The sequence below is a fragment of the Phoxinus phoxinus genome, assembly GCF_949152265.1.
Source record: "Phoxinus phoxinus genome assembly, chromosome: 13".
In the NCBI taxonomy this organism is placed as follows: Eukaryota; Metazoa; Chordata; class Actinopteri; order Cypriniformes; family Leuciscidae; genus Phoxinus; species Phoxinus phoxinus.
Genome location: NC_136888.1, coordinates 18,496,496 through 18,508,000, shown reverse-complemented (window position 1 = coordinate 18,508,000; position 11,505 = coordinate 18,496,496). Strand labels below are relative to the sequence as shown.

Below are 11,505 nucleotides of genomic sequence, written 5' to 3'. Positions count from 1 at the left end.
CCCTCAACAAGATAAATGAAGGGGAAAAACACTGTTTAATTCTGGCTTTAAATGTCCTCAGCATTGAAAGTATAGATAGGCCTATAGCTAAATCTAGTTATGAGTGCTGCTAATAATGCATTGATTTTTAAACATGGGACAAAACAGGCCTGAAAAACCTGAAAAAAGGGTTATGTATCAAATTATTTTGGATAAATTTTTAAACATGTTTACAGGTGCATTCAATGAATTCAAATTGAATTAAATAGCATTGTTTTTCTGGTGTTGTAAGCTAACAGGGCCTACTTAAAATTAAGGAAAAAAACAGTGATTACACAGATCTACAGGTTAACCATAATTCGCTGGAGAGACCGATTATGGACAGTAAAAAGCATTCTATATTCAGAACGTTCTTTTGTAGCTATTTGAATTTAGAATTTTTCATTTTTAATTTATATAGCCTATGTGTTTGTTTCCAACTGTGTGTAATATGAGTAATTAATCTACACATTTGTAATCTGTTCTGACACTCTTGCACTCTGACATCTGTGTCTTAGATCTAGGAACATAAATATTTTGAATGTAAACACAAAAAATAGGTTAGAACTGTTCTGGGCACACAGGGAAGGAGCTGTGCCCTTTTGGCCACATCATCTGCAAATATGTATCAGATTTGATGTGTCAAACAGGAGCATATTTTACAACATAGTCAGCTGTGTCTTTTCCACGCTTTTATATGTTATTGTCAAATGTTTTACTGTGTTTTTTTTATATAGTTGTATAAACTTTTATGACGTGTCCTTCAGAATTTTGAAACTGTTGTCCTCACTGGTCTGGTTTTGGGTATGGGCAATCTGCAGCAACTGCACGATGCTATCATGTCAACATATATTGACCCATTGCAATTTTTTCAGTGATGGACCAAAATCAATGTTTCCAGCACCTTTTGAATATGATAAGAATTAAGGCAGTTCTGAAGGCAAAAGGGGGTCCAACCCAGTACTATCAAGGTATACCTAATGAGGTGCAAGTGAGTGCTCTCATTAAAGATGCTATATTTTATTAACTTTTATTAAAGATGCTATAATTATGTTATAACTACTATAATTATGACAAAAAAAATCATGCAGTCCCCCTGCTATATAATTTTTATTTTTTATTTTTTTTATTATAATAAGACAAATTTATATTATAATTCAGTAAGTGGCCATGCTTAGTGAGCAAAAGATGATATATACATTTATAAGAATTGCATGGCTCATGAGAATGTCTGCTGGGATTCTTGGACCAATAATCATCGTTATAATAAAGCTGTATTTTCATGTCTCTTTTTGTATGTGCACATGTCTCTTTGTGTCATTTCTTTATGTGTGTAATGAAAGTACTGTAAGCCACATTCTCTCGTCTCAGGTTTGTTTAGGAAAATCTCTTAATATGTACAATAAGTACGTTTTCATATTCCCATTCCCTAATCTAAATACCGTAGCAAGGAATGGTAATGAGAGTATGAGCAAATGTTTAATTAGGCTCTATTGCAATGATCTTTTCAAACAACTGTGTCAACAAATATGTCTTCACAAAGTGTTATAAAACACATCCAGCTGTGTCTTTTCCACAATTAAGCTGCTTTAAAGCTTTTTCCCAGCACAGGCTCCAGGATATTGATGTGTCATAAGGAAATCCTCCTTAGGATGGTTTTGACTATATAAGTGACAACTTAAAAGTTTGAAGACAAACTTGATCAGAAGAAAAAGATGGAAGCTCTGAATTTCCTTCTCTATCTGTTTCTAACTGCCTATCAAGGTAATATTATCATTAATTAAATGGAAATTCTTTGGAAAATTTACAATTAATGAAAAACCATTTGTTTGAACATCAAACGTTTCACTCAGATATACGTACATAATTGATCAGTTCAAAGAGCTGACTTTCTAATACATTGCAATTTGCATTACATTAAATGCTATGTATGTTTGTCACATTACAGCAAATACCATTGGGTCATGGTCATGGACAACATGTAAATATCCTTCAACATTGTCGTGGGTTTATGCATATTTTCATATAATGTTGAAACATTAAAATGACATTTTAATTGTTGTATTTTTTTATAGATGACTGGCTGTATTCAACGGAGGATCCTTCATGTATCTATCTATCTATCTATCTATCTATCTATCTATCTATCTATCTATCTATCTATCTATCTATCTATCTATCTATCTATCTATCTATCTATCTATCTATCTATCATTATGGCTAACATCTCTTTCTCTGTTCTCTAGATGCCCATTCATGCTGGAATAACTGTGGAAATTATTTTGGCACGTGCTCATGTACACACTCCTGTCAGGACAATAGAAACTGCTGCTATGACTATGACAGTAAGTTTCTTTTTTTTTTTATCTCACACTTCAAGATCAAAAACTATGAATAAAAAACTTCTCTTGTAGTGAGTATATTTCCAGAACTGAAGTTTATTTCTCTTCCCTTTGTACAGACTACTGCTCAATGACCAGCCTTGGGCCAGATACAACAGGTGCACCGTCCTACATTATATAATATTTTCTGGTTTCCTGAGTGTAGACGAAGGCTGATCTCTTTTTTTTCTCGCTCTCTTTTCTAGGTTTTCCCTCCTGCAGGTACAACTGTGGATACAACATCGGCAGCTGTTCATGCAACTACAACTGTCATAACTATGGCAACTGTTGCCCTGACTACGACAGTGAGTTCCTCTTGATCAGACACTTCAAGATACGGCACTCGTAGAAGAAAAGGTTCTGTGTATAGAATCTTAAAGGGTTCGGTGCTTCATACATAGAACCTTTGATTCTTTGTAATTCCAGAAATAAAATTAATCTCTTGAATTTTAACATATTTTATTTCTTCCCTTTATACAGACTACTGCTCTATGACAACTGACTGGCCAGCTACAGCAGGTGCACCTACAACTATCTCTCTTTTCCTGGGTGTTGTTGAGGGAGGCTGATGTCCCTAGTCATACGTCACACCCATGACTCTTGTGTATAAGTATTAATGGCTTTATGGATAATGTTTCTCTCTCTCTAGCTCCCTCCTGCAGGCATAACTGTGGATACAACCTCGGCAGCTGTTCATGCACCTACAACTGTCAAAACTATGGCAACTGTTGCCCTGACTACGACAGTGAGTTCATCTTGATCAGACAGACATTTCAAGATATACGGACCGCATTTACATAGCATGGTTCAAGTGACCCAATTCCGATTTTTTTTCCTCACATGTGGCATAGATTGGATATGACCCATGAATGTGCAAGCAGGAAAAAAGCACATGCATTCCGATATTCTCAGATCGGTTTCAGGCCTCATATATTGTTTAAATAAATCTGATATGAATTGAATGCATGCATTATATCAATCGAATACATGTATTTGCGTCTGCCATGTCAATGGACGGATCGGATATTCCCCAATCAATGCGAGTCGTTCATCATCAATGACCCAATCAATCGCCCAGGCTGCAGCAAGGGCTCTCCTCTTTTTTTTTTCGCCTTGAGAGACCAATGTTTTGTTGACCTTTAAAGATGGTGCAGAAAGCAAAAGCTTGTATTATCTTTTTGTATGCATCCATTGCACATTGCGCCGTTTTTACTTCCTTTACGGCCTAAGCTTTTCCAGGTCAGTACATCTGCCTTGGGTTGTTTCGCCAAGTGTTTAGTGTAGATGGGTCACTTTTAAAATTATGTAAGCTAGATATATAGTCAACAAATCGGAATTGGGCATCAAGACCTGCAGTGTAAATGCGGCCTTAGAAGAAAGGGTTCAATATACAACCTTAAAGGGTTCTGTTTAGGGGTTCCCATCATGGGATCATTTTATGGATTGAGATTTAATGAATTAATTTAGATTTAATTCGATTTTGATTGTAACAACATTTTATGAATTAAACAGCTCGTAAACCTATACTTTATAACTAGAAAAAACATTAAATTACCAAGCATAAAAGTATTATGCAATTATTTAAGAAATTTCTCAGAACCTTTTTGGCATTAAGGGTTCTTTAAAATCGAGGAATTAAAAATTCTATAGAACCCCACTGAACCTTTTTTTCAATGATTCTTTGAAATTACAGAAATGAAATTGATTTCTTTTTTTTTCTTTCATTTATACAGACTACTGCTATTCAACTGACGCGACAACAGGTGCACCATCACTTTCTTATCTGTCTTTCGGATTCAAACTGTCCCTGGTTTCCTGGGTGTTGTGGAAAACTGATGTAGTCATACATCACAAACATATTAATGGATTTTGTAGTCACACATGTATTAATGGTTTTGTGGATATGTATTTCTCCCTAGGTTTCCCCTCTTGCAGGTATAACTGTGGATACAACATCGGCAGCTGTTCATGCACCTATAACTGTCAGTACTATGGCAACTGTTGCCCTGACTACGACAGTGAGTTCCTCTTGATCAGACAGACATTTCAAGATCAAATAGGCCTACTAAACACAAATAGAAAACTTTCCTAATGTCAGTACATGGGTCATTGCATTTCCTGAGATGAAATTGATTTTGCTGAGTCAGTTTTCAAAAACATGGCTTTAATTTTACTTATTCAATATTTACCTTTTCCCTTTAGAGAGGGTACTGCTCAATCAGGGTTGCCAAGGTGGGCTACTTTTAAACTGTTGCCAAGGGTTGATTTTGCATTTTGATATTTGGGATATATACTTTTGGGCTATATTTTTGATTGGTCATTGGGCTAGTTTTGTTACGCAGGCCTGGCAACCCTCAATTACGACAACACCAGAACAAACCGACACAACCAACTGAAACTTTGAGATAAAATACTGTAAACACAAATATTAATCTTTCCTGTCGTGAGCACATTGGTCAGTGTATTTCCTGTGATGAAATGGATTTTTCTGAGTCAATCTTTCAATTGCATTAATTTTACTCCTACTGATCTCTTCTCTTTAAACAGGCTACTGCTCAACAACAGATATTACAACCGTGCCGGATACAACAGGTGCTGCTGCCATTCAGTTGAATTTAAGGGACACTAATGAGATTAATGACATAAAAATGGATCAGTTCAATGTATAACAATTTCCGTAAAAGGCATTGAGTCCATTTGAGACCCGATAATGTGTACATCACAGACATATTGATGACATCATGAGTCAAATATGTTCCTCCCTCTGATACAGAATATCTCTCCTGCATGCATAACTGTGGAAACAGCTTCAGCAGCTGCTCATGCACCCACGACTGTCAGTACTATGGCAACTGTTGCCCTGACTTTCACTGTAAGTTCCCCAAAAACAGATGCATCAGCCCCCAACCACAGCTCAGTATAAGATAATATTGTAGATAATGTATAATGCATATATGTACAAATTATGTTTTGAAGAATATTCACAGCAGTGCTCTTTTGCATAGTCAGATTGTAATGTGAGCAGAGGCTTCATGTAAATTATTATTATAAGACTCATATAATGCACTTCTGGTTCGTACTCATATAGTTTTAACTTCTCCCTTCTATTCAGGGTATTGCCCATCATATACAACATGGCCAGAAATAGAAACAGGTATTTTAGTTTTTGTAATGCCCAAGGCTAAATTCTCATACCACTTATCTGCGGTTAATTACACTTGTTTGTAACTTGTAAGATCTAAGACACATTTCTTGTTTTAGATCCAGTTTCTCACCCTCAGTGTGGAGGACACCTGTATGGATCTGGGCTGTTTTCCAGTCCAAACTACCCAAGCTATTACCATGACAATGCCTACTGTGTGTGGTATCTTTCTACTCAGCAAGGACAGAGGATCTTCCTGTCATTTGTTGATGTGCAGTAAGTGAGAGACCATGAGCGGTGATAAATCCAGTGCTGATGAAATTTGGCATTTGATGTTTGATATTTAAGTAGATGAAAATTTTTAGTTTTAGTAAAGACTTAAAGTAATTTAGATAATTTTTTATTCCAAAAATGTTTACAAAAAAGGGTAGGTGAAATTTCTAATTTTTGCAGCTTTTTCCTGCAGAACCACTAAGAACCTGCAGGTGGAACCAATTCAAAATGGCTCTTTTAAATTAAGTGTTGTTTAAAAAGTTCGTCTTTTTCAGATCAGGTGCCATTCTCCCTGTTTCTTCCAGATTGGATCGCTGCTGTAACTGCGACTACATCTCTATACATGACGGCTCTTCCACTGGTCATTCACAGCTGGGAAAGGTCTGCTTCAATGACACCACCAATCAGCTGTTTCACTCTTCTTCACGATACCTGACTGTTGTCTTCAGGAGTGACTACTCTGGTGTCAGCCATGGTTTTAAGGCCCTTTTCACAAGCTCTCTGACTGCAGATGAAGGTTGAATAGCTGTCACATGCATTCCATCCCTTAGCTGATCATATTAGAGTTTTCTCTTCATAAAATTAAATGTGCTTTAAAAACAAATATACACAAGCAAGTTAAAAGATGCAGAAAGATGCGGCACATTTGTATTTCATGAATTTAAATAAATACTTTAAAAAAGCAAAATTACATTGAGGGGATGAAACTCTTTGCTTTGCAGGTCGTGTGGATTGCTCCTCAGACAACATGGTCATTGTCATTCAACGGTCTTACCTGAACTCACTTGGATACAGTGGAAATGATCTTTATGTGGATGATCATCTTTGCAGACCCAGTATTACCAGTACTGAGGTTGTGTTCAGCTTCTCTCTCGACACATGTGGAACTGCCAAAGAGGTATGATCTGTGTATCAGATCCAGTAATGCTTGAATTTGCTGTGTCGGGTTAGTAAGCATCATTGAGGGGCATGTTTCCCACACAACATCACCTGCCCTCTGTCTCTCTCTCTCCTAGATGATGAACGGTTATGTGTCCTACACCAACAATGTGCGGGCATCTCAGTCTCAGTCGGGTGAGATCACTCGTCAGTCTCAGTTCCTACTACATGTGGGCTGCCGAATGGAGCCAGACACTATGGTCCAGATATTCTACAAGGCCAGGGAGAACATCAATGCCAACATCACAGGAACCGGGCGCTTCAATGCCAGCATAGCCTTCTACACCTCCAGCAGTTTCTACCAACAAATTTATGACTCTCCATATGAAGTGAACCTGAACCAGCCTCTGTATGTTCAAGTCAAGCTAAACAGGCCTGACAACAGCCTGGATCTCTTCCTGGACACCTGTGTAGCATCTCCAAATCCCAATGACTTCAAAGATCGTTCCTATGACCTGCTGCGTAACGGGTGAGACAGTATTAGTAAGAATTATGTTGCTACCTAGTTCTTGTACTCATTTGCATTAATAGTGAAACTAACTCAATGTGACTGAGTTTTAGTCCAAATTTATTTATCTTTTAAATCCAAGTAATTTCTCTTATTTTATCTTATAGATGTTCCAGAGACAGCACATATCATTATTACACCAGCGGCCAGCACTATTATGCTCAGTTCAGTTTCCGGGCTTTCAAGTTCCTCCGGACTCACGCCTACGTGTACCTGCAGTGTAAAGTGATCATCTGCCCCGATAACGATTACAACTCTCGCTGCCGCCAAGGTTGTCGCTTCCGTCGCAAGAGATCTCTTGACAGCACCTACCACACCAATACTGTGACGTTGGGGCCAATCAAACTCAAAGGTCAGAGGCCAGTGGCAGGTTTTGTTCTAATGAATTTTCGTTCCAGTTTTTGATGTAATAATACTGAGCCTTTCCTAATGACATTAATTTCTCCTGTCAAGGTCGAAGGCATGATGTGGAGTCTGAGAAGTCAAAGGAATGAACTGATCATCTTCTCAATCATCGCCATTAATCATTACTATTAATCAATCATTAGTAACCACCCAGCAAATTATTCAAAATACAAATTGTATTTTTGCAATTCAATTAAAGCATTTCTAAACAGCTGTTTTTGTCAGTGGTGTCTGCAATTGTTTATATATTCACTTTCTATTCTGAAATGAAATACCTTTCATTACATAAGTATTACATACTTTTGTCCAATCTGTTTTCACATTTTTTAAAACTCCTAAACAGAATTAGCACAACATCTGTCTGTTGTGAACATACCATTAACACAATTCATGTTGTTTTCACACAATACACAGTCAATTAACACTTTTGTAAAATATTAAAATCTACTTTTTACACAAGCTTACCCAATACCAAAATCATGTTGAAACACAGCATGACAGAAATGAAGACCTATAGGGATCTATTTGAACGATCTAAGCGCATGGTGTAAAGTGCACATTTGCTAGTTTAACGACTGTAAAAATGATCGGCGCGCCAAGCGCATGGTCTAAAAGGGTTGTCCCACATTCTTTTAATGAGTAATGGTGTGTTCTGGGTGCAATCAGAGTGTAATTTCCCATTCCCTTTTAAAGACAGTTGTGCTTGCGCCATGGCAGATTCGCTATTTACATGGCGGACTTTGCAAGCAGAAAGACTGAACAATTCTCCAGAGAGCAAACGGATCTGCTCGTGCACAAAGTAAAAGCGTGCAAGCAGGCCATGTACGGGACAAGCTGGATTCAACCATATTTTATGTACACAATATTAATCTTTTACATTGTAATCCTTTTATTTTTTTATATTTGGCTAGTTTGTAGGCTACTGCGGTTTGATGGAGGGAGAGGAGAAGATGGATAAAGGGGAAGGGATGGTTGATGGAGGGAGAGGAGTAGATGATGGAGGGAGAGGAGTAAATGGATAAGGGAGATGAGTAGTTGATGGAGGGAGAGGAGTAAATGGATAAGGGAGATGAGTGGTTGATGGAGGGAGAGGAGCAGTTGATGGAGGGAGAGGAGTAGATGGAGGAGGGAGAGGAGTAGTTGATGGAGGGAGAGGAGTAAATGGAGGAGGGAGGAGTAGTTGATGGAGGGAGAGGAGTAGATGGAGGAGGGAGGAGTAGTTGATGGAGGGAGAGGAGTAAATGGAGGAGGGAGGAGTAGTTGATGGAGTGAGAGGAGTAAATGGAGGAGGGAGGAGTAGTTGATGGAGGGAGAGGAGTAGTTGATGGAGGGAGATGAGTAGATGGAGGAGGGACAGGAGTAGTTAATAGGAGGGAGAGGAGTAGATGATGGAGGGAGAGGAGTAAGTGGATAAGGGAGATGAGTAGTTGATGGAGAGAGAGGAGTATTTGATGAGGGAGAGGAGTAGATGGAGGAGGGAGAGGAGTAGTTGATGGAGGGAGAGGAGTAGATGGAGGAGGGAGAAGAGTAGTTGATGGAGGGAGAGGAGTAAATGGAGGAGTAGTTGATGGAGGGAGAGGAGTAAATGGATAAGGGAGATGAGTAGTTGATGGAGGGAGAGGAGTAGTTGATGGAGGGAGATGAGTAGATGGAGGAGGGAGAGGAGTAGTTGATGGAGGGAGAGGAGTAGATGGAGGAGGGAGAGGAGTAGATGGATAAGGGAGAGGAGTAGTTGATGGAGGGAGAGGAGTAGATGGATAAGGGAGAGGAGTAAATGGATAAGGGCGATGAGTAGATGGAGGAGCGAGAGGAGTAGATGGTGGAGGGAGATGAGTAGATGATGGAGGGAGAGGAGTAGATGGTGGAGGGAGAGGAGTAGTTGATGGAGGGAGAGGAGTAGTTGATGGAGGGAGATGAGTAGATGGAGGAGGGACAGGAGTAGTTAATAGGAGGGAGAGGAGTAGATGATGGAGGGAGAGGAGTAAGTGGATAAGGGAGATGAGTAGTTGATGGAGAGAGAGGAGTATTTGATGAGGGAGAGGAGTAGATGGAGGAGGGAGATGAGTAGTTGATGGAGGGAGAGGAGTAGATGGAGGAGGGAGAAGAGTAGTTGATGGAGGGAGAGGAGTAAATGGAGGAGTAGTTGATGGAGGGAGAGGAGTAAATGGATAAGGGAGATGAGTAGTTGATGGAGGGAGAGGAGTAGTTGATGGAGGGAGATGAGTAGATGGAGGAGGGAGAGGAGTAGTTGATGGAGGGAGAGGAGTAGATGGAGGAGGGAGAGGAGTAGATGGATAAGGGAGAGGAGTAGTTGATGGAGGGAGAGGAGTAGATGGATAAGGGAGAGGAGTAAATGGATAAGGGCGATGAGTAGATGGAGGAGCGAGAGGAGTAGATGGTGGAGGGAGATGAGTAGATGATGGAGGGAGAGGAGTAGATGGTGGAGGGAGAGGAGTAGTTGATGGAGGGAGATGAGTAGATGGTGGAGGGAGAGGAGTAGTTGATGGAGGAAGAGGAGTAGATGGAGGAGGGAGATGAGTAAATGGAGAAGGGAGAGGAGTAGATGGAGGAGGGAGAGGAGTAGATGGAGGAGGGAGAGGAGTAGATGGAGGAGGGAGAGGAGTAGATGGAGGAGGGAGAGGAGTAGATGGAGGAGGGAGAGGAGTAGATGGAGGAGGGAGATGAGTAGATGGAGGTGGGAGAGGAGTAGATGGAGGAGGGAGAGGAGTAGATGGAGGAGGGAGAGGAGTAGATGGAGGAGGGAGAGGAGTAGTTGATGGAGGGAGATGAGTAGTTGATGGAGGAAGAGGAGTAGATGGATAAGGGAGATGAGTAGATGGAGGAGGGAGAAGAGTAGATGGAGGAGGGAGAGGAGTAGTTGATGGAGGGAGAGGAGTAGATGGTGGAGGGAGAGGAGTAGTTGATGGAGGGAGAGGAGTAGATGGTGGAGGGAGAGGAGTAGATGGATAAGGGAGATGAGTAGTTGATGGAGGGAGAGGAGTAGATGGATAAGGGAGAGGAGTAGATGGTGGAGGGAGAGGAGTAGTTGATGGAGGAAGAGGAGTAGATGGATAAGGGAGATGAGTAGATGGAGGAGGGAGAAGAGTAGATGGAGGAGGGAGAGGAGTAGTTGATGGAGGGAGAGGAGTAGATGGTGGAGGGAGAGGAGTAGTTGATGGAGGGAGAGGAGTAGATGGTGGAGGGAGAGGAGTAGATGGATAAGGGAGATGAGTAGTTGATGGAGGGAGAGGAGTAGATGGATAAGGGAGAGGAGTAGATGGTGGAGGGAGAGGAGTAGATGGATAAGGGAGATGAGTAGTTGATGGAGGGAGAGGAGTAGATGGATAAGGGAGAGGAGTAGATGGTGGAGGGAGAGGAGTAGTTGATGGAGGGAGAGGAGAAGATGGTGGAGGGAGAGGAGTAGTTGATGGAGGGAGAGGAGTAGATGGAGGAGGGAGAGGAGTAGATGGAGGAGGGAGAGGAGTAGTTGATGGAGGGAGAGGAGTAGATGGAGGAGGGAGAGGAGTAGATGGAGGAGGGAGAGGAGTAGATGGAGGAGGGAGAGGAGTAGTTGATGGGAGAGATGAGTAGATGGTGGAGGGAGATGAGTAGATGGAAGAGGGAGAGGAGTAGTTGATGGAGGGAGAGGAGTAGATGGAAGAGGGAGAGGAGTAGCTGATGGAGGGAGAGGAGTAGATGGAGGAGGGAGAGGAGTAGTTGATGGGAGAGATGAGTAGATGGTGGAGGGAGATGAGTAGATGGAAGAGGGAGAGGAGTAGTTGATGGAGGGAGAGGAGTAGATGGAAGAGGGAGAGGAGTAGTTGATGGAGGGAGAGGAG

General features: G+C 40.9%; 1 protein-coding gene across 1 annotated transcript; it reads left to right on the top strand.

Moving 5' to 3' along the window:
- Positions 1-2,490: 2,490 nt before the first annotated feature.
- cuzd1.1 (CUB and zona pellucida-like domains 1, tandem duplicate 1) lies at positions 2,491-7,879 on the top strand (the record flags this gene model as incomplete). Its single annotated transcript, XM_079632161.1, has 14 exons — positions 2,491-2,518; positions 2,606-2,704; positions 3,049-3,144; positions 4,133-4,162; positions 4,319-4,417; positions 4,947-4,991; positions 5,173-5,271; positions 5,512-5,553; positions 5,661-5,817; positions 6,120-6,331; positions 6,537-6,712; positions 6,831-7,222; positions 7,369-7,613; positions 7,715-7,879. 14 exons carry the CDS (start codon positions 2,491-2,493, stop codon positions 7,753-7,755), a joined length of 1,761 nt encoding a protein of 586 aa, XP_079488287.1. The 3' UTR covers positions 7,756-7,879.
- Positions 7,880-11,505: the final 3,626 nt, after the last annotated feature.